This window comes from Haliotis asinina, chromosome 4 (assembly GCF_037392515.1).
Source record: "Haliotis asinina isolate JCU_RB_2024 chromosome 4, JCU_Hal_asi_v2, whole genome shotgun sequence".
NCBI classification, from domain to species: domain Eukaryota; kingdom Metazoa; phylum Mollusca; class Gastropoda; order Lepetellida; family Haliotidae; genus Haliotis; species Haliotis asinina.
In genome coordinates, this window is record NC_090283.1 from 72,685,109 (window position 1) to 72,711,416 (window position 26,308).

A 26,308-nucleotide genomic window follows, 5' to 3' on the forward strand; every position below is an offset into this window, starting at 1 on the left:
TGACACAAATAAGAAATCAATGACTTTTTATTGACATATATAGAAAGGCAACATCACTGTAGGACAGATTTTTCTTTGGTAGATTTAGTTTCAATTTTTATCTCTTCAATTTAAAAGGATCAACTGTGCGCATAAACTGACAACTGGTTGGCATCTAACACTGTGTTTATCCAGTTGCTTGTTTTAAAACAAAACAAAAACATCGCAAAATGTCTGCAGCCATCTTGTTAAGGGAAAACAATATCATCAGGTAATGTTTACATGAGCTTCAAACAAAAAGTATGGGAATGCCTTGAAATTTGACAGTCATATATGAACTCAAATGTGGTGAGGTCATTTATACTCTAAGACAAATGCAACTTTTTGTGTGCTAAATGGCCACTTTAAACAGCATGTTAGAACTTCAATATTCATTGAGGTTGAGTGACATGAAATATCAAAGAACAAGTGTTGTGAAAGACACCAGCACTATGTCAGATTCAAACGCCCAACCACAACAGCCTAGTGCATGTCAAAGACAGACATCCCATGCAACTTGTGGCAATGTCTCCTTTAAAAGAAGCTACAGACAGTATTGAAGCCTCATAACTTCTTCACCATGCCAGAATACAGACCGTTAAGAGCCCTTAACAGCAGTAGGGCCAATGCATGGTTACAGGATGGTGAATCTATAAGTGTTGATCGCCGTCTCCAGGCTTCTCCCACTGTCATTCACAGATTGTGGGACGGGTTCCAGGCCAGCGTTCAAAATAATCGCAGGCCCGGAGGCTCAGCACCGGTTGTTATTGTATCTGGCCAGCAGTTTCAAATATGTGCAGGCCCTTGTGGCCTTCAGTAAATAATCATCTGTTTATTTTTTACAAGTGGAATCTTGTTTTTTTCCACATTATGAATGATTGGAAATCACCCATGATCTACCATGTTATGATAACTTAGTTTCACTTCCTTGTATTTCAGCGCTTTTTAGCACAGGAACGTTAACACCAGTCTTTAGCAAATATAAATGTTTCTCAGTGCTAACTGATTTTGTAGAAACAAAGTGAAACTGCATAAAGTGCAGTTGCTTTTGTTTTCTATTGGTTTGACTTTTAACACAATGGGCCTGCAGATTTTATTCAGGGCCTGTAGATTTATAAGCCTACAGGCAGCAGCAAACCCTGATGGCCACTAGGCAAATTCTAAGTATTGCGAACACTGTCCAGGTCACTGGTAGAGTACCGGACAGACCTCACTCAGGTCTGTCCATCTGTCATTAGCAGACTGAAGGACAGGTTCCAGGCCACTGTACAGGACAGACCTCGCTCTGAAAGACCCAGAAAAACATCAAGGCAACAGGACAGATATGTTGTGCTCTGAGCCCTTCGGAAGCGATTCACAACTGCCAGTGCCCAGTTGCCATAAGCTGCATTGGAAGTATGTCTTCCACATGCACTAGGCTGTTGTGTTAGGGCGTTATGATCAAACATGGTGCAGCACTCTTGTTTTTTAGCTGTTTTTGACAATGTTTCATTTTACTCAGACTCATTGAATATTGAATCAGTTGCTTCACTTCAAATCCTAACATGTCATAACTTTAATGTGCCTATTAGGCACACACAAAGTTGAAGGTCTATTACACCACAATCTAAAGTTAGTTTACAACTATCAAATTTTAGGGTGTTCCCATACTTTTTGTTTACAGTATATAGCTACAACATATTTTAACATTGACAGTGACAGTGCTGTGAAAGTGGGTTGGGGTGGATGGCTGATTGATATGTATGCCCACTTTTGTTGGTAGATATTGAGCAGTTCATGTTATGCTACAGAAACTAAATCCAACCCTCTTTTAGATTGAGTCCAAGGGCAACACTTCAGGTCCTCTTTAATATATCTACTAATTATGGTTGAAAAATATTCAACGTTTTCTTCTAGTTTTGTTTCAGAAACAAAAAAATGACAAACAGATGAACGGATGAGGTGTAAGAATTGTTCCCTCATAAATGCAGGACATTCATAAAAACAATGTTATGGATTCAAAACATTTGTTCATTTCAGAGAAAAAACAATATGCTTCAAAGTTCTTTCTCCAAAAACAAAAATCCTGGGCCCCTTTTAGAAAATTAAATGACAGCTCTGAACAACAATCATGTGGTTATGATACAATAACAACAGTCCAACAGCAAAAACAGCTTTATCACGTTTCACTTTTGTGGAGCAGCAATTTTCATTTTAGATTAGTTTGAACAGCATCTACTTGGATAGCAGACACCGCAGAAATCCAGAATATATAGAGAGGAGGCCATTCAGGTCAAGAAATTTTCAAACAAAGAATCCCAGAACATGGAATGGTGGGCTTCTTTCAGAAGAGAGTGAGCAGGGCCTTTTAAGCACTAAGGTGATTACAAGTCTCTAAGGTAACCTTGGTGCATTGTTAATGAATGGGAGTTAAGGTTGCTTCGTAAAAACAGCTTTCGACAGTCCATAAGGTGTTAGATGTTTAAGAAGAAATGAACTTTCTAAAACCAAGGTCAACTTGACAGAAAAACAAAAATCAAAACCTGCAAACAAATCTCTCTGAAGAAAAAAATTTCAAACAGTGATACATGTTCACATTAAGGAGAATGAATCCTGTTTTACTGGTGACACCTATCACAAACACATGCAAATACATAGTAAGCCTTAATCAGTCATTTTCATTATTATTTGAAGAACAAAACTGGAAAAATATATTACAGCTTTCAGTAATTATTTAATCAGCATCAGAAAATGTGCTCTGTTCACTTGTCAGAAGAATAATACATGACCTACTGGAGCATAAATGACTTTCACAATATTTCACATACAAAAATAAACATACCCAGTAATATTTATGATTATCTATATGTTCTTAGGCTGTCTAAAATGATTGATTATCGGAAATATCATTGATATGAAAGATTATTAAGGACTTTCGATATGAAAATAAAAAAATGTCACCATTCACCAGTGACATGAAATATTTTCATTTCTTTACATTTTTTTTGCATATTTGCACCAAGTTTCATTTATTGATAATCAATGGATATTTACTTAACAATTATCAATAAATGACCTATATTGATAGCTCAGCCGTACTGTGTGTTCAGCATGAACAAGAGAAACCGAGCAACATAAGACAATGATAAACAAAAAGAGACAACTCAGACAGTGAACCAAAAACTGAAAATGATTTGTGCTAATGATTTACAACACATTAGTTCATGCAGACCTCACCATTGCCTCAATGCCTCCCTCAAATAACTGTGGTAGAAAAATCTGCAATACATGAAAGCACTTAAGTTATTTTTGAAAAATTAACATGAATTTGCATTGTACTACATACCAGTGCAGTTACACAGTTTTTCTTTTGTGTGTGTGTGTTTTGTTTTTGCTTTTTATGTGTGTGTGTTCATTTTCACCCGTTTTGATTTCCGTTTTGCAAGAATTTCAGTTTTCACAAGAATTCCAATGGTCATTTAATGAACTTCCAGGTCAAGGAGAAGGTTGTAAAACCCCCTTTGGATCCATCTCTCCATACAGGAGAGGAAGGAAAACCTTCCTTCAGGATAACCAAGCAAATGAAGTGAATCTTGATAACGGCGTTAGTACCAACGTTGAAACGTCACTCTCATTGGCACTAAAGAAGTTGACTATCCATAGAACTTGGTTTTCCTTCATCTTTAAAGCTTCCAAAATGCCCAGTAAAAGAGAGACACAGTATTTTATGTTAATAACATTACAACAAACTGACAGACATAATGATCTACCTCTTTTAGTCCTGGTTCAAATAAAAATAATAAGTGAGTGAGTGAGTTTGGTTTTGCATTATTCCAGCAACCTCACAGTAGAAATACCAGAAATTGGGAATGGAACACTGATCTTTGACTTGAAGAGTGAACACTTAAACCATGTGTAATGAACCATGGTTACAAAAAACAAATACCATTGGTCCCATTGGGTTTGTTATCCCTGTAATCCATCCATTTGATCAGGACTATATGAGACTTGCATGTTTGTGATTGAAACCAGTTCGGCAAACGCAGACAACACCCGTGCGACAGATTTCGATGAATGGAGCAATTGCTTACATTCTACATATGGCAAGTGTTCTCTGCTTGGAAGATGTTTGCCTCAAAGTTTCAATTATCGTTTTCAGGCAAGTCATAAGGGATAATAGGTCTTGTATTAAATCAAGAGGAAGGTAAAACCAGTGCATATGCCACCAATACATAAAAATATAAAAAAAAAAATATGTGTGTCTTTTACACATTATGGAGAGAACTGACGCTGAAGAAACTGTCACAGAGGGACACACAATATAAGTATTTACCAGCAACACATTTAAGACTTTGGTTAGGTTTTGGTTGTTTCTTTCACAGCAGTTACATGGTACATGTACATGCATAATTTCCTTCATGATATGAAAAACTGCATGAGAAAAGCAATGGACTTTGGTGGAGAATTGGAATATGAAAAGAAATTTTTTGTTAAAAATGATGCTGAAATTAGGTATCAGCTGCTCGTATGACCCTATCAGATCCCCTAGCCAAGACATCATGTGATGCATCTTTGAAAGGAACCCTGGTGGTTTCCTCTGGCTCTGAGCCAATACATGGAGACTTTGCATAGCCACTGTCGTCTGATAATTGCTTCACAAACTGACTACTGCTTGAGACACGATCAGAACGACGCAATGGCGGCCTACACTTTGGAACAGCACCAGAGGTCACATTGGTACCAAACACGTCATCATCAACTTCACCAACCACAAAGTCTGGATGTTCTGACTTTGACTCTTCCATTTCAATATTAGTGTGAGAAAGTGAAGAAACTGATTGATCACCTCCTGGTAAAAGTGGTGTGGTGCTGGAATTACTAAGGTGTCTCTGGCTGACTTCACTCTGGGGATCATCTGCCATCACACGTCTTCCTCCTGGTTTGGGGAGAGAGGATTTGATGGTGTACAACACATTGTCCTTCTGTCGTCTGCTCATGTTTTTTGATCCATGCCAGGTGACTGTTTTCAGAATTTTGGGCAGTTCATTGAGAGAGTTTTCATCAACCTTGTCCTTCCAGGAGTGAGTAGATCCTTTTCCCTTCATCTCAATGACCACCCCTTGTGTGCCATGACATTCTATTGCAACAGCCAACAAATAATACATTTCCCTGCTTGTCACCTCGGCTACATCCACGACTAAAATCACACTCATACTGCGTCCGATTGCATCAGCTTGTTCCATCTCACCTGTAATACGATAGATCAGACAGTGAAATACCGTTACTTCTCACAAATCCACAGTGAAACATTTGTAGTGGTCATGAATCTGCCGTGAAACCATATACAGATAAGAGTGTAAACATACAGGTAAGTGTTTAAACACATTGGTAAGAGCTCAAAAATAGAGGTAGTGTAAACAGAGAGGTAAATGTGTAAACATAGGCAAGAGCATAAACACAGGTAAAAGTGTAAACATAGAGGTAAGAGTGTAAACATAAAAGTAAGAGTGTAAACATACATGTAAAAGTGTAACACACAGTGAGTGCATAAAGATGCAAGTGTGTATATCAGCTGATATCACTGATATATTGCAGAATCACGACAACTAATATGTCCCACCTTGTGCTAAATGCCATTTACTGCATAACAAAAAATGACACAGGTAAAATATATATGATCCAATATTTACTTTTTCACTTGCAATGTAAACAAATACTGACCTGCACCTTCGTCAGTACACGCTCTAGTGAACACATCATAACCATCATCCTGTAGAGGCTTTCGGATTTCCTTCTCCACAAACTCAGCAGTCTTTTCATTATCACTGTGTACTACAGCACTGTCATGATAATGCTCCTGGTTTGGTCCTTGAATCAAACAGTGTTTGGCAATGATCTGTTTGTTTTTGTTCAAAACAGTCAATTATCAACGAAAATCTTTGCAGAAACAATTTATCAATGATTTTAAAATAAAACAATTCCCATCCAAGATAATCTCCATGCATACTGATGAGTAATTTGTTAACATTTTGTAATATTTATAAAACAAATGAACATTTTTAAATGTGAAGTGTATATCAGTACCAACTACGAGTAACTGACTGAATCTAGTTTTACCCATTTTTAGCAATATTCCAGCAATATCTTGGCGGGGATACCAGAAAGTGCTTCACAAATAGCACCCATGTGGTGAATCGAAGCCAGGCCTTCGGCATGAAGAGCAGACACTTTAAACACTAGCTATCCAACTGCCCACCAACTACAAACGATTAGATTGATTAGGGACTGGTTATGTGTTATTAACCACTGGTTATACTCATAGTACTGGTACTAATCATACTGATCCATCCCCATTTACATGTAACATCCTTGTGGTTAAGGCATCTGCTTATCGATTCCACTCTTGGGTACGAAGTGTGATGCCCACTTCTGCTTCCCAGGGGAATATTACTAAGGCTGTTATGTTCTATTTATAGCCTATGACTTTCAACTATTATGAAAAATGTTTTAATTTTGATGTAAATATACTTATAAACTTAAAGACCCTTTGATGGAAGAATATTGACTCATGCTATTCTACATAATTGACAATATCAAAACTTACGTAAGCACTAACACACACGACTAATCAATAGAGGCCATGATGAAGAAGGGTTTACGGGTAATTCGCCTCCTGAGATCTCGCATAGCGAGACTTCGCTAGGTTTAAATATGGCCTACTTCTGGATATCATCGTGAAGATACCAATATCACATCTACTATGTTTATGACGTGAAATTTAAAATAGAAGTAACATGATCATTTGTAAACATATAAATACGCGTGCTGTTTACATATATCATGAAATAATGATAATGTTTCACAGGAAAATAGTTTCTACATTCAGTTGTCTGGTCATCTCCACAAGTCTGTGTTAGAATAGACAGAACATGTTGACAGAACATGTGATCCAACAGATAGCAAGTTTTTCAAACTATCAAATGTAGGTCAAAGACACTGACATTTTCATATATACCATTAAAAGTGAGTAGAGGATATTTCATTTTGCAAGCATGCCACTAGTCAATGCCAATAAATATGAAAACAACAGTTATCAGAAGACGACATATTCCTGCAGCCCCTGCATATTTGAAAGAACAAATCATCTGACAGTGCAGCTTGATGTTTTTTCACACTAAGACCAAATCATTGGAAATTATGAGAAATATAAATGCCAAACATGTGTAAACAGCAAAAGGCACCACATCAAGATCTGCCAAATATGCTAAGTTATATTGAAAGATATTGAATGGTTTTCAAGTTGTGCTCTGGAAATGAAGCCAACCCCTCCCTTATGAGACTAAGTGTGAATAGTTTCAATGGAAACCGAGAAGAAATATAATGGCAAATGGCACCATTTTGGGATGTTTCTCACATATATGCCAAGTTTTGCTGAAAGATATTAACAAGTTTCCGAGTTGTGCTTCGGAAACAACGCCAATACCTCTTTTTTGAGACCAAGTCCAAATTGTTTCCATGAAAACCAAGAAAAATAATGACAAAAATCTCTAAATAGCAAAGGGCATCACTGTAGGTTTTGAATAATACCTCTCAGGTTCTGCTGGAAGATATTGAATGTTTTTTGAGTTATGTTCCAGATATGAAGGCAACACCACTCTTTGGAGACTAAGCCCCAATTGTTTCCAAGGAAACCAGGAAAAACAAAATGCACAAAAATCTGCAAATAGCAAAAGATGCCACTTTGGGATATGCCACACATATCTGCCAGATCTTGCTGAAACATATTAAGAAGTTTATGAGTTGTGCTCCAGAAACGAAGGCCACCCCTCCCTTTTGAGAGTCCGAATTACTTCATGGAACCCAAGACAAACAAAAAATGCCAAAATTCTGTAAATAGCAAAAGCTGCAACTTTTGGCTATGTTTGATATACCTACAAAGTTTTGCATAAAAAATTTTCAACGGTTTTTGAGTTATGCTCTGAAATGATGTCACTCCCCCTATTTTGAGAGTAAGTCCGTATTGTTTCCATGGAAACCAAGAAAAATAAAAATGACAAAAATCTGTAAATAGCAAAAGGCACCACTTTAGGTTATCTTTGATATATCGACCAAGTTTTGCATAGAAATATTGACTGGTTTGGGGGTTATGCTCCAGAATCAAAGGCCACCACTCCCTTTTGAGACTAAGTCTGAATTATTTCCAAAGAAACCAAGAAAAACAAGAAGACAGTCACCAATATCCCCTTCAAAAGCACAATATTCTCCATGAATATGTCTACTAATTATGATTACAGTATGTCAGTGTTTAAGTGTGCATATGCAGTGTATGAAACAGCGTCAGTCTGGTGGCCCACTGCTTGCTAGTTACATGGTGGGCTTACAACTGTATTTTATAGTCAGCCCTGTGCGCCAATACATTTTCCAAGGGTATATATTTGACAATGTCATTGACTACGGGACATATTTCAAAAATAGTTTAGAATTGTGGTAACTAGATAATGTCTGTATAGTTCATGATCAGTCAAACAGTACCTTCCACGGATCAACCTACCCATTTATCTAACACTAAATGTGACTTGTCTAGACCATGCTTTCAGCCAATGAATAATGTCATTCTTTTCTGCTTTTCTGATTCAGATGGCAGTAACACTAAACCAATCTACAGTGACAACCAAGTTATGATTTTATTAAATTTGCTTTTGCACATGTTTAAGTTTACCTCACAACAAGCAATTCATTAATTACTATATTTAACACCACAATTTCTTATTTTTAATACATTGCTGGACACATGTTAACAGGGCCAGTAACATTTTTTAGTTATCAGCCGTGTGGGCTTCCTGGCTTTTTTAGGAGTTTCATACACTGGCATATGGCAGAGCGGAATGAGAGTATTATAAGGATTTACAGTACTGCTCCTGAAAAGAAAGCTACCGCCAAATTCAGTCAAACTTGTTGCCATGGAAATGCAAAATATATTTTATTCAGAAATCTGTTCTGAAAAGAAAAGAGCACAACCATCAATTTCAAAGTCAAATATGTTGTCATGGAAACCACAAAAAATAAATTTCACACAATGGTATAACCCCCAAAAGGCACATCTTGGGATGTGAACATGTGTACCAAGTTTGATAAAGCAAAAGGTTAGGGAGGTCTGCTCTGGACAAGATAACATCTTCAGAGCCACAGCTGGAATCATGTTACCATGGAAAGCACAAAAAATAAAATTCATATATGGGTCTAATCCCCCAAAGGCACATCTAGGAGATCATGCTCGATATATGTACCCAGTGTTATGATGCCAGCATGCATAGTTTAGGAGATCTGCTCCAGATGAGATGACATCACCAAAGTCATAGTTTAAGACACGTTTCATGGAGACCACAAAAAATAAAATTCAAATCTGGGTCTAATCTCCAAAAGGCACATCTAGTGATTATGCTTGATATGTGTATCAGGTTTGGTTAAGAAATCACAAATAGTTAAGGAGACATGCTTTGGACAAAGTATGCAAATGGACGGACGGACAGAACCCGTTTCATTATCCCCTGCAACTTTGTTGTTTCAGGGGATAATAAAAATGACAAATGTCTGTAAATAGCTACAAGCACAACTACAGGTTATGTTTGATATATCTACCACGTTTTGCATAAAAATACTGCATGGTTTTTTAGTTAATTCCTCCACTCTGCTGAACCGGAAGGGGAAATGGAGACAAACAATGATCTGAATGCCATGAGTGGCGCTTAAAATGTTGAATAAAACATATTCTTCAGTAATTATTAAATATGGGCTTGGGAATGTGAGAGCACAACCAACTGAGGAAATGGGAGAGTACCTTTGATGGTGGCGATATTTCATTTTGACATGTAAAATATTTTTCGAACAGAAGCGAGGGAATAACGTTAACAATCTTTGCTGGCATATATGAAGACTGGTCATATTCTCTATGCTGGGCAACCCCATATGCCCTACAGTTCGAATAAGCCTGTGGACAGAGTGACCATAAGAAACAATATGACATTGTCCATAGGCAGAGTTACCTCATTATTGCATTTGATTCATTGTCCATTTTTCTGATAGACTTTAAGACAATTATTTTGAAAGCTAAACAAGAATCTGATTACTATTAACAAAATTAGCCTACCAGACACACAATATTTTGTATCAGTTTTACACACAGACACTGCATGTATGTGAGTAACAGCCTACCTCGGACAGGAAGATTGCCTCGCATCAGGTTATATCTGAAGTGAACCAAAGGTTTGTAGCACCAGTACAGAACCATTGTTGCCACCAGTAGGAGAACAAATGCCCCTACAGCACCAACAGCGATGGCTATTACCATCACGTTCACCTTCTCCTGGACAGCTGGAAAACATTGATTGATATTTCATGTAAGGACTGTTCATTTCTCAAGGAGGAAGATCGCCATCGAGCTCAGTAAACACATACACAGTCTCATAGTGGTGGTCCGATTGAAATAATCAAAGATTGGTCGCTTTTACTAAATGACCAAGCAATGTATTATGTTTTCTCATAAATGAACACAAACAATTTTGAGCACTTGGTTGCATTAACAATTTTTTCACAAAGCTCTATTTCATAAGGACTGCAAGTTCGTTCCAAGTTTGAACTGAAGTTATCTTAAAGAAACTTATGATCCTGACATACCTTGAAAACCCTTGAAAGAACTACATGTTGTTTATTTATGTTTTGTGCATTAACAAACATAACTAGAAAATTTGATAAATGCTAATAATTATTTTTGATGACTTATCAGTTGTAATAAATCAATCATCACTCATGGGATTTAACCAAACACTACAGTTTCATGTACTTTCCACCATTTTGCAGTCCAAGTAAACTTATCCTCAGTACTTTTTGTTACACTCCACTACTGAGTCTCACAAAACCTTATAGGAGGTCGCGTCAGGTAACCTTTGAGACTGAGCAATCAGAACACAGCTTACCAAATCGCGAAAGTGCACATTCGCACATACCTTATGAACTTTTTATCTCGAAAAGGTTCGTACCCTACGATTGCGAATGATATTTAGCGTACGCTTGCTTCCGGGTGATGCACACAGCATACGTACAACCATGACAACGGAGAGTAAACAGTTGCTGAAAATAGTGTTTTGGGCAATATTCAAGGATGTTATCTTGCGGAAATATTAGCTAATGGTAACCATGTCAACATAAACCCCAAAGCGTATATACTGCTGGTCAAATAACGGATATTTGTTTGTGGAGAGATCTGTGTCAGTGACCTGAATATTTTGAAAGTCCCTCCGATTCCTGAATAGTAGCCATTCTCTGATTGGTTAAATCTATTTAACCATCTCTTGTGTGACTGAATGGCCATTTTGTCGCTGAAAGGTTACCTGACGCGACCTTCTACTAGGTTTTGTTAGACTCAGTGGTGGAGTGTAACGAAATACACTGATACTAAGTTTACATAGACTGCACCATTTTGCTGTATGCAAATTGTATCCTGATATTGTCAATTATTGAAGTTAAGTACTGCTGAAATACAGAAAAAGCTAAAATTTGTTTCGACATCCCTCAGATATTGATCATTTCAACATGGAATTCTATGTCTTGATTACTCATCAACCTTCTCTTGATGGTTGGGTCTTGTGTCTTGGTTAAAGTTTAGATTGCCAACATGCCCAAATGGAATGAAAGTTTGCTCACAATATCAATAACTTGTTTAAAAGGTGTAGATTTGATTAAATTACTAATTTAGAAGAATATTGCCATGTGCAGCCATAAATGACAAGCACACATTGTGACAACAGAATGACTTTTCAAGTTTTACATTCAAATATTTAACCAGGTAAATTTGGAAACAAAGTTTAACAATACCTTGTTCTTGTATTGTAAGGTTCCATGTCAATACATTGGTGTTTGTCGACAGATCACAGACATATGTGTTTCTGAAGTCTGACATTCTCACTCCATTCACTGTCAATATAGAGCTAACTGTGGTATCTTTAACTCTGGAATCAAGAATTACATTGTGCTACATTGTACAACATTCAATGTCAGTATAGAGGTAACTGTCATATCTTTTATCTCTGGAATAAAGAATTACATTGTGTTACACTATATCTGTAAATCTTTAATTACACTGTACAACATTCAATGTCAGTACAGGGAAAACTGTCGAACCTAAACACAGAAGTAACTGGTTGTGTTGTATGACATTCAAAACTTAATACTGAGCCAAATGTGGTACATTCCACATTGAATTTAAGTGATTGTATTATTAATACTGAACCTGTGAAGGTTTGGGTTAGAATTTTGATCTTCTGCAACCCATGCTTGTGACTAATGGGATCAGTTGGTCAGGCTTGCTGACCTGGTTGACACCAGTAGTAGTCCATGGACAAGTAAGATACCATTACTTGATCGCCCAAAATGAAAACTGACAGGCGACTGGGATTTTTGAACTCCTGACAAGCCAACAGGAAAGGGTTTAAACACATTGGACACGTGTAAACCTGCTTATCAAAATGACAAGCAAAGACAAGACCTTAACAACAGGAACAACCACTGCTGTACATACCCATGACTGAAGACAATGCTGTAATGATCATCGACATCAGGCAGAAGAGAATGGACTTTGCCATCTGGAGACACGTAGGACCAGTTGGCATGGCGATTCACATCGCCTGCGGGACATCCAAAGTTACCGCCACAGGTCAAGGTCAAATTACTGTCTATTGCTGCCTTCTGAATGAGACCCGGCTGCTCAAACACTCGGATGTTGCCGCCAAGATCATCACAGTCTGGAGAAAATGTATACTAGTACACAGTGTCTAAACTTTGAACTGTCAATAGGCTAAATCAAACTACTAAACAATTGGATGCATCAACTGTATGATATCTAAGTTTCCTAACGTAGACCCAAATGTGGTGTGTGTTGCCATGGTGTTGCTGAAATATTGCTAAAACTAAACTCACGCACTCATCCAATGTCCTTTAACTGTCCAAACAGGATGTAATCTGTATCTATTACATGTTAAACTTCAAGTCCTAATTTCCAAGATATTGTAAGAAATACAAAGTTTGAACAGCAGCTTCTGTTGAGATGCTGAATGGTACAATGCTTACACTCTTCACTTCTCTACCAAATGGACAAAATGAGTTCTCGCAGACGAGATTTATCAACAATAGCATTTAACTCCTGAGAGGAGTACTAGGTCACACTCTCACAATAATACAAATTTATAAGGCCAGATCAAGTTTATTTCTTGTTTCATGGATCCACCAGCCACTACCTGCACCTATGTCATCACTACCTGCAACTATGTCATCACTACCTGCAACTATGTCTCCACTATCTGCAACTATGTCATCTCTACCTGCAACTGTCATCACTGCCTGCAACTGTCATCACTACCTGCAGCTATGTCACCACTACCTGCAACTGTCATCTCTACTTGCAACTGTCACCACTACCTGCAACTATGTCATCTCTACCTGCAGCTGTCATCACTACCTGCAACTATGTCATCACTACCTGCAAACACGATCAACTGAATCACTACTGTCCCATGCTCACCTGCAACCACGAGATGGAACCTCCTCTGTATGTAATGCTGTGTGTCTGAATTCGACACATTGCACAAATACCATCCTGTGTCATAGGTTGCTGTGCGAAATATTTTCAATGTCTGGTTCATTTGACTCAGTTGATAGTAGTCTTCTGAACAGTGCTGGCAGGAGAACCAAGGCCAAGGTCGCCAATTGCTGCTCTTGTTGCTGGTGAAGTACCACTCAATGTCCGTGAATCCATCTCCACAGCAATCAATTTCCAAGTAGCGACCAGGTTTACGAAAGGGTTGAAGGTCAGGGTCATTGTCATTGAATTGAAGGGAAGCTGAAACAGATAAGCTTGAGTTGAACTGTCAATATTTCATGCATGACACAATGGCAGCCTGGACTAGATACTCCAGTGATTACGTGGTACGGTGCAGTGGTAGCAGTATCATGTTGTGTCAGTCAGCGATAAGGTGGCTGGCATATCAATAATCGTGTCGAGACAAGACAAATCCAGGGATTTACCCTGAGTCCTTTATTTGGGGGTCTTCGGAGTCATTGCTTATAACTTTCATTGCTCCTGGACAACAAAATGGGAGTCCCAGACACTTTGTCAATTAAATATTATTATTAATGCTGTTATTGCAATGTGTATCATGATCAACACATTACTTGTTACAGTAATGAAATTGCAAATGATTCTATAACCCAGCTAGTATCAAACTCAGTCATAACTTATTGTAACTTGATTGTAAGTTTTACAAAAGTATTTGGACTTTTTCATTGTGTCCACAGTCAATTTTTATGCATATAGGACACACAAATTTGCATCCAGGAAAATTCCTTCAAATCAGAAGTCGATATCATGACAAACAACTCATCAAAGCTATGTCTGGACAAGTCCACTGGCAGTGTATGAAATAAATGCTGTCAGACCGCCCAAAAGAGACTAGCTTTCTGAAGGACATTCTAAATTTACAACTCGACAGCTCAATGGTCTGGTAAATGTTTTAGATATCCCATACATCTGAGAAAATTCACAATATCTTGGTGTCTGCTCTGCTTCAATTCCATTTGGGCAGGTAATATTTTGAAGTTACCAGCCTTGATGGCTGGCTGGGTTCCGGCTTAATTCATACTCTGCAACCAGCTGTCAATAGCAAAAATTAACACCTAGTGCATGAGTAACTGAAACTTATGTAAGTCAGTAAATTATGAATCAGACTTTATCTAAATCACAGCACTTTCAGTCTGATCAGTGCATATCCAGTAGCATAGCAACTGCATAGCACAAAAAGCATGTGCTTACACATTAAAATATAAAACAGAAATGTTCTGACTGAAGATGCACACAAAAAAATTACATTCAATTTGCTGTCATATTTTCTGTGTGGTTTCTGGTATGGTACTGTGGCACCCGAATGTAACTCGTTTCGCGGATCATTTATAAAGTCATACGCAAAAGAAACGCCAGTCTAAGTAAACTTCATCTCAGTGTATTTTGTTACACTCAACCACTGAGTCTAACAAAACCTAGTAGAAGGTCGCGTCAGGTAACCTTTGATCAACCAATGACAGTCCAATCAAATGCGAGACGATTAAATAGAATTAACCAATCAGACAACGGCTACTATTCAGGTCACTGACACAGATCTCTCCACAAACAAAAATCAGCATATAACACAGTTATTTGACCTGCAATTATATGACACTTTTGGGTTTCTGATGTCATGGTTACCATTAGCTAATATTTCCGCAAGATAACATCCTTGAATATTGTCAAAACACTATTTTCAGAGACTGTTTACTCACAGTTGTCATGGCTGCACGTACGCCGTGTGCATCAACCGGAAGCAAGCATACGCTAAATAGCATTCGGAGTTGTTCGGGTACAAACCTTTTCGAGATGAAAAGTTCATAAGGGATGTGCGAAAGTGCACTTTCGCGATTTGGTTAGCTGTGTTCTGATCGGTCAATCTCAAAGGTTACCTCACGCGGATAAGTTTACTTAGACTGAAGAAACGCAAGTCTAGTATACAGTATCTATGTACTTATTTTTAACAGCATAGAATACAAATACCAACAGTGTCAGAAATCAAGAAGTTTTACGCAAGAACAATTCATTGGCAACAAAAACAGATGACATCATTACATTTTATGATGACAAAAGATTCTAGTCAAATACCATGATGTCACTTAATACCTGGTGTGGCCACCTTAGCATTGATCACTGCAGCACGTTTTCCGTACATAGAGTGGATCAGACGATTCTTAAAGGCCATGGGGATCCTCCTGCACACATCAAGAACAGCTGTTCATCAGCAGTTGTAGGCACTGGTTGCACTTCATTCAGGTGCCTTTGAACCTCATCCCACAAGTGCTCGATGGGGTTCAGGTCTGGGCTGAGAGGCAGCCATGGTAGGACACGGACTTTGTGCTGTTGAAGAAAGTCCATGGTAAATCTTACAACATATGGACGAGTGTTATCCTGCTGGAAAAGGTGGTTACGACGTTGGGCGAAAAATGATGCAGCATGCGGTCTCATGACTATGTCACTCCACGTTCTAAACCTTGACTGACATTCTGGTAGCACATTGGTCCAAGTCTCACATTAAGTCCAATTCCGGCCCAAATCATGCCACTGGGTCCATCCCATGCATCCCTTTCAATAACATTTTTATCAGCAAAACAATCTCCCTGACATCGCCAAAGTCTGATCTGTCCATCTGCATGTGACACACAAAACCGACTCTTATCAGAGAATATGACACATCTCCATTCACGTTGATGCCAGTTGTGATGACCCTGTCCCCACTGAAGTCATGCTTGTCAATGCCATGGTTGGAGGACAGGACAAGGTGATCATAGGTTGTTGGAATGCAGACGTTTGATGACAGTGTCACAGCTGATGCGTTGATCATGCGTTCCTATGGTATCTCAAGCAGTCTGGCTTGCTGTCAGGAAAGGATCTCACTGGTGTTGACATGTAATGTGTCAGTCTTGTCGAGGGGTGGTGACCCTAGGCAGACCGCTTTGGGGAAGGTCATCTTTAGTCTGCGTTGTGTTGTATCAATACTGGAGACAGTAGATGGCCGTTACGTTGACCTTAAAGTGACAGGCAGCATCTTGGACAGACTCTCCAGCTTCCAAACGTCCAATAGCCTGGTTCCTATAAAGTTGATTAATCGTAGCATTGTTGAACAAAGAGTGACTGGCCAAAGATTTTGACTCAGTTATATACCCACTGAAGATGGTGACAATTTGTGCATGTTTGATTGCATGAGGAAAGGAAAGTGTGTATGATGCCTCCATTGCCACAGAAACGGTGCGTTTTGGCAATTCGTTTTTTTTCTTCTGTTCCCACACTGGCTTCCAAAATGCAACAGAAAATGTTAACACCATCTGAGTTTAACTCCTTTCAGTAAGAAACTTGAGTTTCTTCTGCATGTGAGTATAGATACACATGTTTTGTCTACACTATGCAATAGAGTATGTCAGGAAACAGGCTGACACTTCAGTCTAAAATCATTTGGTCTACAGGCGACATTGTTGATCTATTCTTTGAAAGTGTTTTACCTATTAAGTATTGTATCTTAAATTTGTTATGTGCATAAATGAGAAAGATGTCTGCAAAACATTCATCTACAATGGATTGTTACTTCGTTAAACAACCCGATTTGACTGAAACACTCATTTTACCTGACAATAGTGCACTGCATTCCCAAACACATACTGATAAAATAGCATTTTTAGAGTCATGTACTGATTCCTTGCCAGTTGTTAAATGAGACACTCAGAAACCATCTACTATCTCTGCTGGGCAGTAGAATTGACAAATATTACTATTGGTTTCGCTGGTATTGATTTGGGGTCATTTGACTGTATTGACAATATTTACTTGGTTGGAGTCTGCTTCAGTTTGATCCGCTAGTTTGGAGTTTATTTTTTATGGCCTGCATGTTTTATTGTGTTTATTATGTTTTTCTTGACTTTATCTGGTGTTCAGAAGATTGCTTTACTTTTAGATGTGGTATAATCACCCTGATTTCAAAATGTTTCAGCAGTTGTGTTTACACTCTGTATTTTTGTATTTTCCTGGCTATGTGCCTGATATCTGTACGCAATAATATTAGCCATGACACTGGGGTATTGTTACACAATCAGGCTGGTTACAAATACTTGAAAACAGTAAGTTTCGTTTAGACTATTGAAAAAAAACCATTGTTTGCAACTCTGATTACATCTGACTGGACTTTTACAACAGTTGGCAAGCCTACCTATCTGCAGTTTCTGAAGAGACTCGAGCCTTTGTATTTTATCATAGTAAGATCATGTATATCTGTTCTTTTCAGTAAAACATTTTCATTTCAGAGGCAAGACATTGGTCTACAGGTTGCATATTCTTCAGATTTCTCTTCTTGATTACATGACATGAAGGGGTTAGCCGAGTTGTGACTCTTATCGTGTCATAGGCCAAGGTTGGATTCCCCACATGAGTACAATGTGACAAGCCTGTTTGGGTGAGTGTTCCCTACCATGAAATAGGTGGAACATTGCTAAAAGTAGTGTTATGTGGTACTCAGTTAAACTTTTACTCCCTGTCACTCACTCACCTGTCGAATTGACGTCATCACTACAGGGTGTACTGTCTGCAGAAATCCTCATTGCTTGCAAGGCCACAGACACAGCAAGCATGAACCACATTCCTGAAACACACTCACAATACATAGGTTATATAGTCTGAGGATTATAGACCAAGCCCCGATTTCTAACAACAAACACAAGTTTTCACTCAAACCTCAAACTGAGTTTGACAATTTGAAATAGCTAAATTTTTAACTCAACTGCATTTTTTAAAAATAGAAATTAATAAAAATGTCCAAACAATTAAAGAAATCTGTCAACCAAACTCAGACTGTCTACTAAGTTTGAGTTTGATTCTGATTTCCATTCATTCTGGACAATGCATGTTCCTGCGTTTTCTCAAATTTGAGCAAAAACTTGAACTTAAGTCAGAACATAGACTTAAGTGTGTTTCGAGAAATCAGAGCCAGGCCCCAGAAAAAGTCTCAGTTTTGGCTTAAGTTTGAGTTTTTACTCAAATCTTAGTAAAACACGGTAAAATTTACCAGGATAAACTGAAATCGATATTCATCTTAAACACAGTAGACAATTTAAGTTTGGTGGATAGATTAATTAAGCATCAGTTCTCTTATTTTGAAAATACAGCTGTTTCATTCTGTCAAACTCAGTTTGAAATTTGAGTGAAAACTTAATTATATGAGCATGTTGCTGTATGTAAACTTTTTCCACTCCCCATAAGTTTGAATGAAAACGAATAAACATATAGGACTCAGTGAAGACCTGATCCTAATGAAAACATCAGACCAACTATGAGTTTTTGCTTAAAAATCAATAAGTTGTTTAACAAACTGGCAATGAAATATTTACACAGCTCACTATTTGTTACGAGGGAAGAGTGCAAAGAAGAGGCAGTCAGGTGTGCAAGAAAGTATGGAGACTGCACTGCACAGGTAGATCAATCACATTATCACCACCTGTACTGAGGATAATCTACAACAGGGTTAGGTCACTCGCTTGCTTTCTTTACCATTTGTACTAATTAATGTGTGCCTCGTCATGTTCCAACTCACACAAATGCTCGTTCCCAGTAAGCTGTGTTTAACGGGGTCAGACCGATCTGTCGACAAATGAAAATTATGATGTTGCTAATCATTGACAGAGTAAAAACCTGGAGTGTTGACAGAGTGTGATCAACATACCGTGATGGTGTTAAAGAGAATGTTTGCTTAGTGACTTAGTCAGTCATGAGTAATTGAATTAAGTTAATTTTTTTAACAATTTGTGAGAAAATTAAGGTTGCAAACAAACTATTATTTTACGTCATGCAAGTGGAAGGATTACCAGTTTGCCACAAAACACAAAAATCCCCAGAAATTATGCTGTGACATTGGGAGTAGCAGGATGCAGAAATCTTGTTGAAAACATGTATCATCTCAGTATATATAACAGAACAGGAAAATGTTGTTATCACTTTCAAAATGGCAATTGTTATGATGCGGGTTAAACTGACTGACAACATTAATGGAGGTCAGAATCTTTACCACAATCGATTTAAGTACAGAGTCAACACACAGAGGTCAGAATACATACTGGAGATGTACAGATGCCACCTGTCCATCGTATTTGGTTACAGAAAACAACCTGCTGAATATGGTCGGTAAAGGTCACAACCATCGGCTATTCTGTTTCATACTGAAGTTGATGCGTTCAAGTCAAAGCTCCGTCATCTTGCAAAGGCTGACAACACTATGCCTATCCCCCTGATCTACCATGAAGAAGTCAGCAGCTTGAGAAAGAATCCAGCAGCTACTCCAGATGCCCCTCTCCAACACATTCCTGTCTTTGGTTCTGTGGGAACCAGTATGTATCGACAAAGGCATAAGACCGTCCCTAAGCTGCCACAGACCCTTGCAGACATCAGTTTACAGAATGAGTTTACGACAGACACAGGAGATGACTTTCTTCATGGACTAAATATGGCAACGTTTTGCTCTTCTTCACCAGCAAGAATCTAGAGATTCTCTCTGCAGCAGATGTCATCTTTGCCGATGGAACATTCATGTCTTCACCATGACTGTTTGACCAAATATATTCAGTCGAAGCTGAATACGATACCCCTGATAAATAGGCTCTTTCCAAACAGAACAGAAGTGACCTACACAAGTTTGTTTGACTATCTGAAGCATACTGCAGCAACTCAAGGACTTCTGCTTTCTCCTGACGTGTTTCAGTTGGACTTTGAACGTGCATCTAGATGAGAAGGTGACAACAGTTGATGGATTATGTTACTACCACCTGGATAGAAGGTCCATGGACTCTGCCAACTTGGAATCATTTTGAAAATGATGGACATAGAGCTAACAATAGTTTGGAGGGTTGGCAAAACAAAATCAACAAGTATGCCATGAAGACACATCCGAATGTGTTTGAGGTTGTACAAATGCTGCAAAAATAAGTCAGCTACTGAAGTTTAAATTCATCAGGTCCAAGGACAACAGAGAGATCCCGTCCGTAGAAGTCGCTACCGAATCATCAATCCTTGAAGGCTGACCTTCTTGCCGACAGACATACTGACTTGAACTACACAGACGTGTCAGAGTTGCTTCATCTTGACTGAACATTCAGATTAGTGAAATGGACTTTATCATCACAATTCTCAAATGTTATACTTACATAATATATATCTATATCAAAATATATTGTGTGAATATATACAGTCAGAATGAATGCTATATACCCCACTACTTAGCAGGGGTATAATAAACATACAGTGCTCTGTTGATATCACGCTGTGTTTTTAGTAGGTTTGTTAATTGCGAGCACACTGGACATGAAGTCACTCATGTGGAACATCATCTCCCTTTCCCCCCCGGTCTGTCGACAAGTAATTTGGTCGGATTGTTTGCTGTTGTCAACAGTCTGGGTATAAACCAGTTTATTGCATCAGTCTGGATTTTACAATGAATGAATGGATAAATTAAAGTAAGAATTAAGAGTAGGAATTATATGTGAAGGAATGAAAGAATAAATGATACACCACGGCCATCCGTCCCAAAACATGTTAAAGAGTGCAAAAGTATCGCTAGAACACATGTATTAACATCAGCTGTCCTTTTCAAAAAACCTACTTTGAGATATTTTTGTTTACATTAATGATTCATTCTTATATCTTACTGCATGTGCGGAATGGCATGGACATTAAATAAACGTTAACAGACACTGTCACACAACCCTCAAAAACAGAAGTTTAAAACTATTACAAAGCATTGTAAACACCTTTCCAGTTTTGTCAAATAATAAGATCAACAAGAAAGAAAGAAGTTATAGAACTGTAACTCTCAAGCATCACAAGGATCAATGGCGGGTCAAATCAGATGGGTGATATGTCATGTTTTTCAAACACATCACATACACCCCTAACAATGTTTCTAAAATCATAAAACTATCACTTTTAGTTCCAAACACCTTTCACCTGATGGTACATTCCCCTCAGGGAAGTTGTATTGCCTTTTCGTAGACTTTAAGAAAGCATTTGATTCCGCTGACAGAATGAAACTGTTACACGTTCTACAACAGTCAGGAATACAATTGGTAAACCCCAATGTCTTTTACGTTATATGTACACCAATGTGAGAACATCTGTCAGAATTAGTAAATTTCAAATGAGTGATGTATTTGGTACATATGCTGGAGTCAGGCAAGGTTGCATTCTATCACCAGTTTTTATCTTGTTATATGTCGAAGTACTTGTTAAGGAATTGTTATCAAATGATACGAGAGCTGTATTTATTAACAGATATATCTGAGATCTTGCAGTGTTGCTATTTGCAGATGTTGTGATCCCTGCTGATTCTGTTGTCCACTTACAATGTAAGATAGATACTTTAAATGAATATTGTCTGAAATGGGGCATTGAGATAAATATGAGAAAACATAGTAATGGTTTTCAAAAATGGAGCTAAAATTTCCAATAGTGAAAAATGGTTTAAAATATTGGAGGTGGTATCTTATCATAAATATTTAGGTATCATACTTCTTGTAGAAGTATATTTTCCAGAGCCTGTGAAACATTATCCATGCAAGCTGAACAACCCTACATGTCATAAAGATATTAATAGGTAAATACAAAGAACTACCGAACCATGGAAGTTTTAAACAGTTTGATGGAAAAATTCAACCAATTTTGCTGTACGGTTCTGATATATGGGGCATTATGATAAATAAGAATATTGAAAAGGTACACTCAAAGTTCTGTAAGTTTTTGTTACGTGTCGGTTACAGAACCACAAACAAGGTTATTTTAGCCAAATGTGGACGTTTTCCACTATTTATTAATACCTGCTGATAGGACAAGAATCTGTACCGAAACGTCGCAATCACGCAATAAAGAAGTTGTTATCCATAACAAATTTGTCCTATTTGTACACCTCAACTTCTAAAATGCCACTCAAACAAGTTAATACCTGCTGTCGGGTTATATCATATTGGCTAAGATTGATGAGACAACCAATTTCATGCTTAAAACAATAGATGATACAGAAGATACTAATTGGGTTTCCTTCGTCTGAACTATTCTTTTTAGTCATGGCTTTGGAAATGTTTGACTCGCTCAAAATGTAAGCAATGCAGAATATTTCATCGAAGTATTCAAACAGAGACGCAAAGACATTTATCAAAGAGACTGGTACAATGAAATAACTTCATCAACATCTGCCAACTTTTATACAGAATATGAATATTGTATTAATACAGAAATTTACTTTTCAAAGATTACATCATCACAACTTAAGCGTGCGCTCACTAAATTTTGATGCAATGCCCACAACTTTAAAGTCCAAGCGGTACGATTTGCCAAAACTGTAAATGTAATAGATATCCAGTGTCCATTCTGTAATCTATCACAAGAGGATGAGTACCATGTACTACTTATATGTGTGCAATACAGCATAACATACTCAACGAAACACTGATCATAATCAAAACATCATACCGAACTGTGAGGTTTTTGCAGAATTTTTGTCCTAATAATAAAAAAGTTGTTTAACAAACTATCATTAAAATATTGACACAGTTCACTGTTTATTATGAGCGTGCAGAGAAAGGCACAGCCAGGTGTTCGAGAAGCACGTGCACAAGTGCCAAGAAAGTTATTTATTCATTAACCTGTGCTGTCTTCATGCTTTCTCGCAAACCTGGCTGTCCCTTTCTCTGCACTCCTCCCTCTTAACAAATGGTTAGTTAATGGTTTGTTACACAACTTTTTTATTTTAAGGAAAAATATTCTGTAAAAACAGAGTTGGTATGATGTCCTGATTATGATCAGCGTTACATTGAGTATGTTATGCTTATTAGTTTTTGAGCTAGACTGTAATTTATCACTCCACTTTTGAGCCAAACAGACAATACAAATCTAGTTTGTCTTAATACTGACACAAATAACAAATATTTGACTTAAACTGAAGTGACAAAATAGTTAACTTATTGTCTACATGTAGATTTCCAGTTGTCATAACACTCAGCGAATTCATCAGCTGCTGAAAATAAACCAGGCTCAATCTTATATACTAAGCTACCACCAATACTAAGCTACCACCAAATTGGCTACACTGGTCACATGATGAGCTGAGGCATACGTTCAGGGGCTTTTCAAGGAGTTTCCTCTCCCTCTGTATGTAGTCTCCCTGCTTGTACACATGCTTAACTGTGTTAAAACTTTAACTTTTCATTATTTAGGGCATAAATTCTAACAAAAAATCACAGAGTTGGTCTGACGTCTCGATTAGGATCAGTATTACTTAGAGAATTGTATGTTTACTAGTTTTCGAGTTTGATTGCAACTGATCCGTCTTCTTTTGAGCCAAACAGACTATAGTTGTAGTAAGATGTCTGATTCAAATATTTACATTTGATCAGATGATTATATATAGGGAATTGTTTCAGCCGGTTTACTTGAATATGTCAGGTATGAGGTGATGGCTGTCTTATTGATTGTGGGTGTGGGGTGTTGGGAATACTAGTATTATTTACACTATCAATACATTTTTTAGATCAAAACCACTACAAATTTTTGGTCGAAGCAATCAATGACCACGAGGTGTAAATACTCATATATTTAATTATTGAATATTTATTTATTAAGACAGCACAAGCTTTCGACACCCCAAATAACTCACTTCTCTTCGGATGACTTAATCTGCGACCTTGCCTAACATATTTCAGTGTTGGATCTAGGTAGTATATATCACTATTGACAATCGAGTTTATGTTTCACGTTGAAACAGCCTTTGAAAACACGGGGGATTCACCTGACTCGGTGTCGTACAAACACAAGCCGCGCGCCAAACGTACCTTTCAAGTTGAAACAAATTCAACTAATCCACGGCCAATTTCCAGGAAACGACAGTATCTGCCTATCTCTATGTCCCACGCTTCGTCGACGTCGGTGCCATAGGATACTGCTGTAACAGGTGCTTGTCAGATTAAGAGGACAAATTATCTAGATATTCAATCTAGATACTCTTAAATATTTACACAACCGATGAAACTTAAGCCTGACTTAAATCAGTCGTCTGCTCACGCGGCGTGCTTTCCGCTCGCAACTTCCGCGTTCGGGCAGAAGCGTCGTTGTGACCCCACTCATGTGAGCGCATAGATCATACATTCGCCTGTGACTGTATGTTATCTGAAAATATCATCAGCAATCAAGATGGGTGGGAAGACAAAGGTAATCACAATGGCTCGCTATATATTTGCAACAGATATATGTTTGAAGAGCCGGGTCTTCCGTAATGTTTTAGACAAGTATACTGTGACATATTAAGAATGCTGTTGGGTTGTGAAAAGTAGAGATTAGATCATAATGCATATAGATGCCTCGACTATTTGACTGATTGGTATATTGCGTGTTGGGACTTATAATCTCCAAAATTAAAATGGCTTGGGGATTAACGGCATGAGTTGTCTTTCTTGGCGCACCTGACACATTTTTTAAGACCGAGTTGCTACGGCAGCGAACAACCCTGATACCATCGGCAGTATTGATAGCATTCGGATTGCCTAGAACTCTAATGTAGCGCAAACAGAAGACAACAGTGATAGTACAAACTTTGGCGGTCCTCTAGATTGTCTTGGACACAAGTTGACCCAGGCTGTACAAGCCAGGTATGTTTGTTATATGTATAGAAGTAAAGGTCTGAACAAGCAGAGGTTTTATCAATCTTGTCAGGTTACATGAGATATGGTCTGTGGTTTCACATCATCAACACATTACTAATTAATTAAGCCTGGTGACTCGGCAGTCAGCGCCAAGTTTAGAACAGCTTCCTTTTGCCATGGTGACTATGTATAAAACAACTACATATATTATTATATCAAACCGAATATTGCTCTTGACAATGCCTTTGTAACAGTTTTTTCTATGTATTAAAGCTTATAGTTACTATATTTCCTCTTTTCAAACAGTTTTTAGACTACAAACCAGTCAACTGTCAGCCATTTATTCTGCACACATGTACTGGGGTTTTGTTGGGTGTTATGGGCAAGTTTGTACATAAATATTTTAAGAAATTACACTAAACGATAATGGAGGGAGGGATGTTATTGATTTTGTACATGACATGGAAGGGGGCTCATTGATTTTGTACCTAGATCATAGGGAGGTTCTCTCTCATTCTACATGCTTTGACTTCAAAAGCTACCAAAGGGCACCAGTTCACCACCAGACTTATCGATGTGCCAAGTTTGATGAAGAACACTGAATGGTTTTAGAGTTCTACTCTGGAAATGAGTAGTACCACCAATTCGAGTCAAAGTCACATTTGTTGCCACTGTAATGCTGAAAATATTTTATTCACCAGTACACCAGTAGACCTATCTATGTGCAAAGTTTGGTGAAGAAACAGAGCATGGTTTCAAAGATCTTCTCTAGAAAATACAAATGTGCATGGATGCATGCGTGCACAGACAGACGAACACAGTGAGTGAGTGAGTGAGTTTAGTTTCACGCCACACTCAGCAATATTCCAGCTATATGGTGGCGGTCTGTAAATAATGGAGTCTGGACCAGACAATCCAGTGATCAACAACATGAGCATCGATCTGTCCAATTGGGAACCGATGACATGTGTCAACCAAGTCAGCGAGCCTGACCACCTGATCCTGTTAGTCGCCTCTTATG

General features: G+C 38.0%; 2 protein-coding genes across 7 annotated transcripts in view; one reads left to right on the forward strand and one right to left on the reverse strand.

The window, feature by feature from the left end:
• Positions 1-2,996: 2,996 nt before the first annotated feature.
• On the reverse strand, positions 2,997-24,733 carry LOC137281852 (uncharacterized). 2 transcript variants are annotated; one of them, XM_067813499.1, is made up of 8 exons: positions 24,481-24,733; positions 18,162-18,254; positions 13,571-13,888; positions 12,572-12,794; positions 11,869-12,002; positions 10,210-10,368; positions 5,719-5,865; positions 3,381-5,245 (listed from the first exon to the last, which is right to left on the reverse strand). In XM_067813499.1, exons 2-8 carry the CDS (start codon positions 18,250-18,252, stop codon positions 4,506-4,508), a joined length of 1,812 nt encoding a protein of 603 aa, XP_067669600.1. In that variant the 5' UTR covers positions 18,253-18,254; positions 24,481-24,733; the 3' UTR covers positions 3,381-4,505. The 2 variants fall into 2 exon arrangements, with proteins under 2 accessions (XP_067669601.1, XP_067669600.1); XM_067813500.1 differs by lacking the exon at positions 10,210-10,368 and having other exon boundaries at positions 2,997-5,245.
• The window catches only part of LOC137281853 (uncharacterized), a 36,585-nt gene continuing 34,757 nt past the window's right edge, over positions 24,481-26,308 (forward strand). The window contains exon 1 of one of the 5 annotated variants that reach the window (XM_067813507.1): positions 24,481-24,599. Coding sequence is in view for 1 of the 5 variants with exons in the window: in XM_067813501.1 (XP_067669602.1) it covers positions 24,839-24,856 (18 nt within the window). In the remaining 4 variants the exon portion in view is untranslated. Of the gene's footprint in view, positions 24,600-24,711; positions 24,857-25,121; positions 25,294-26,308 lie in introns of those variants that run through there. The other 4 variants (XM_067813505.1, XM_067813501.1, XM_067813504.1 and 1 more) reach the window with 4 other exon arrangements.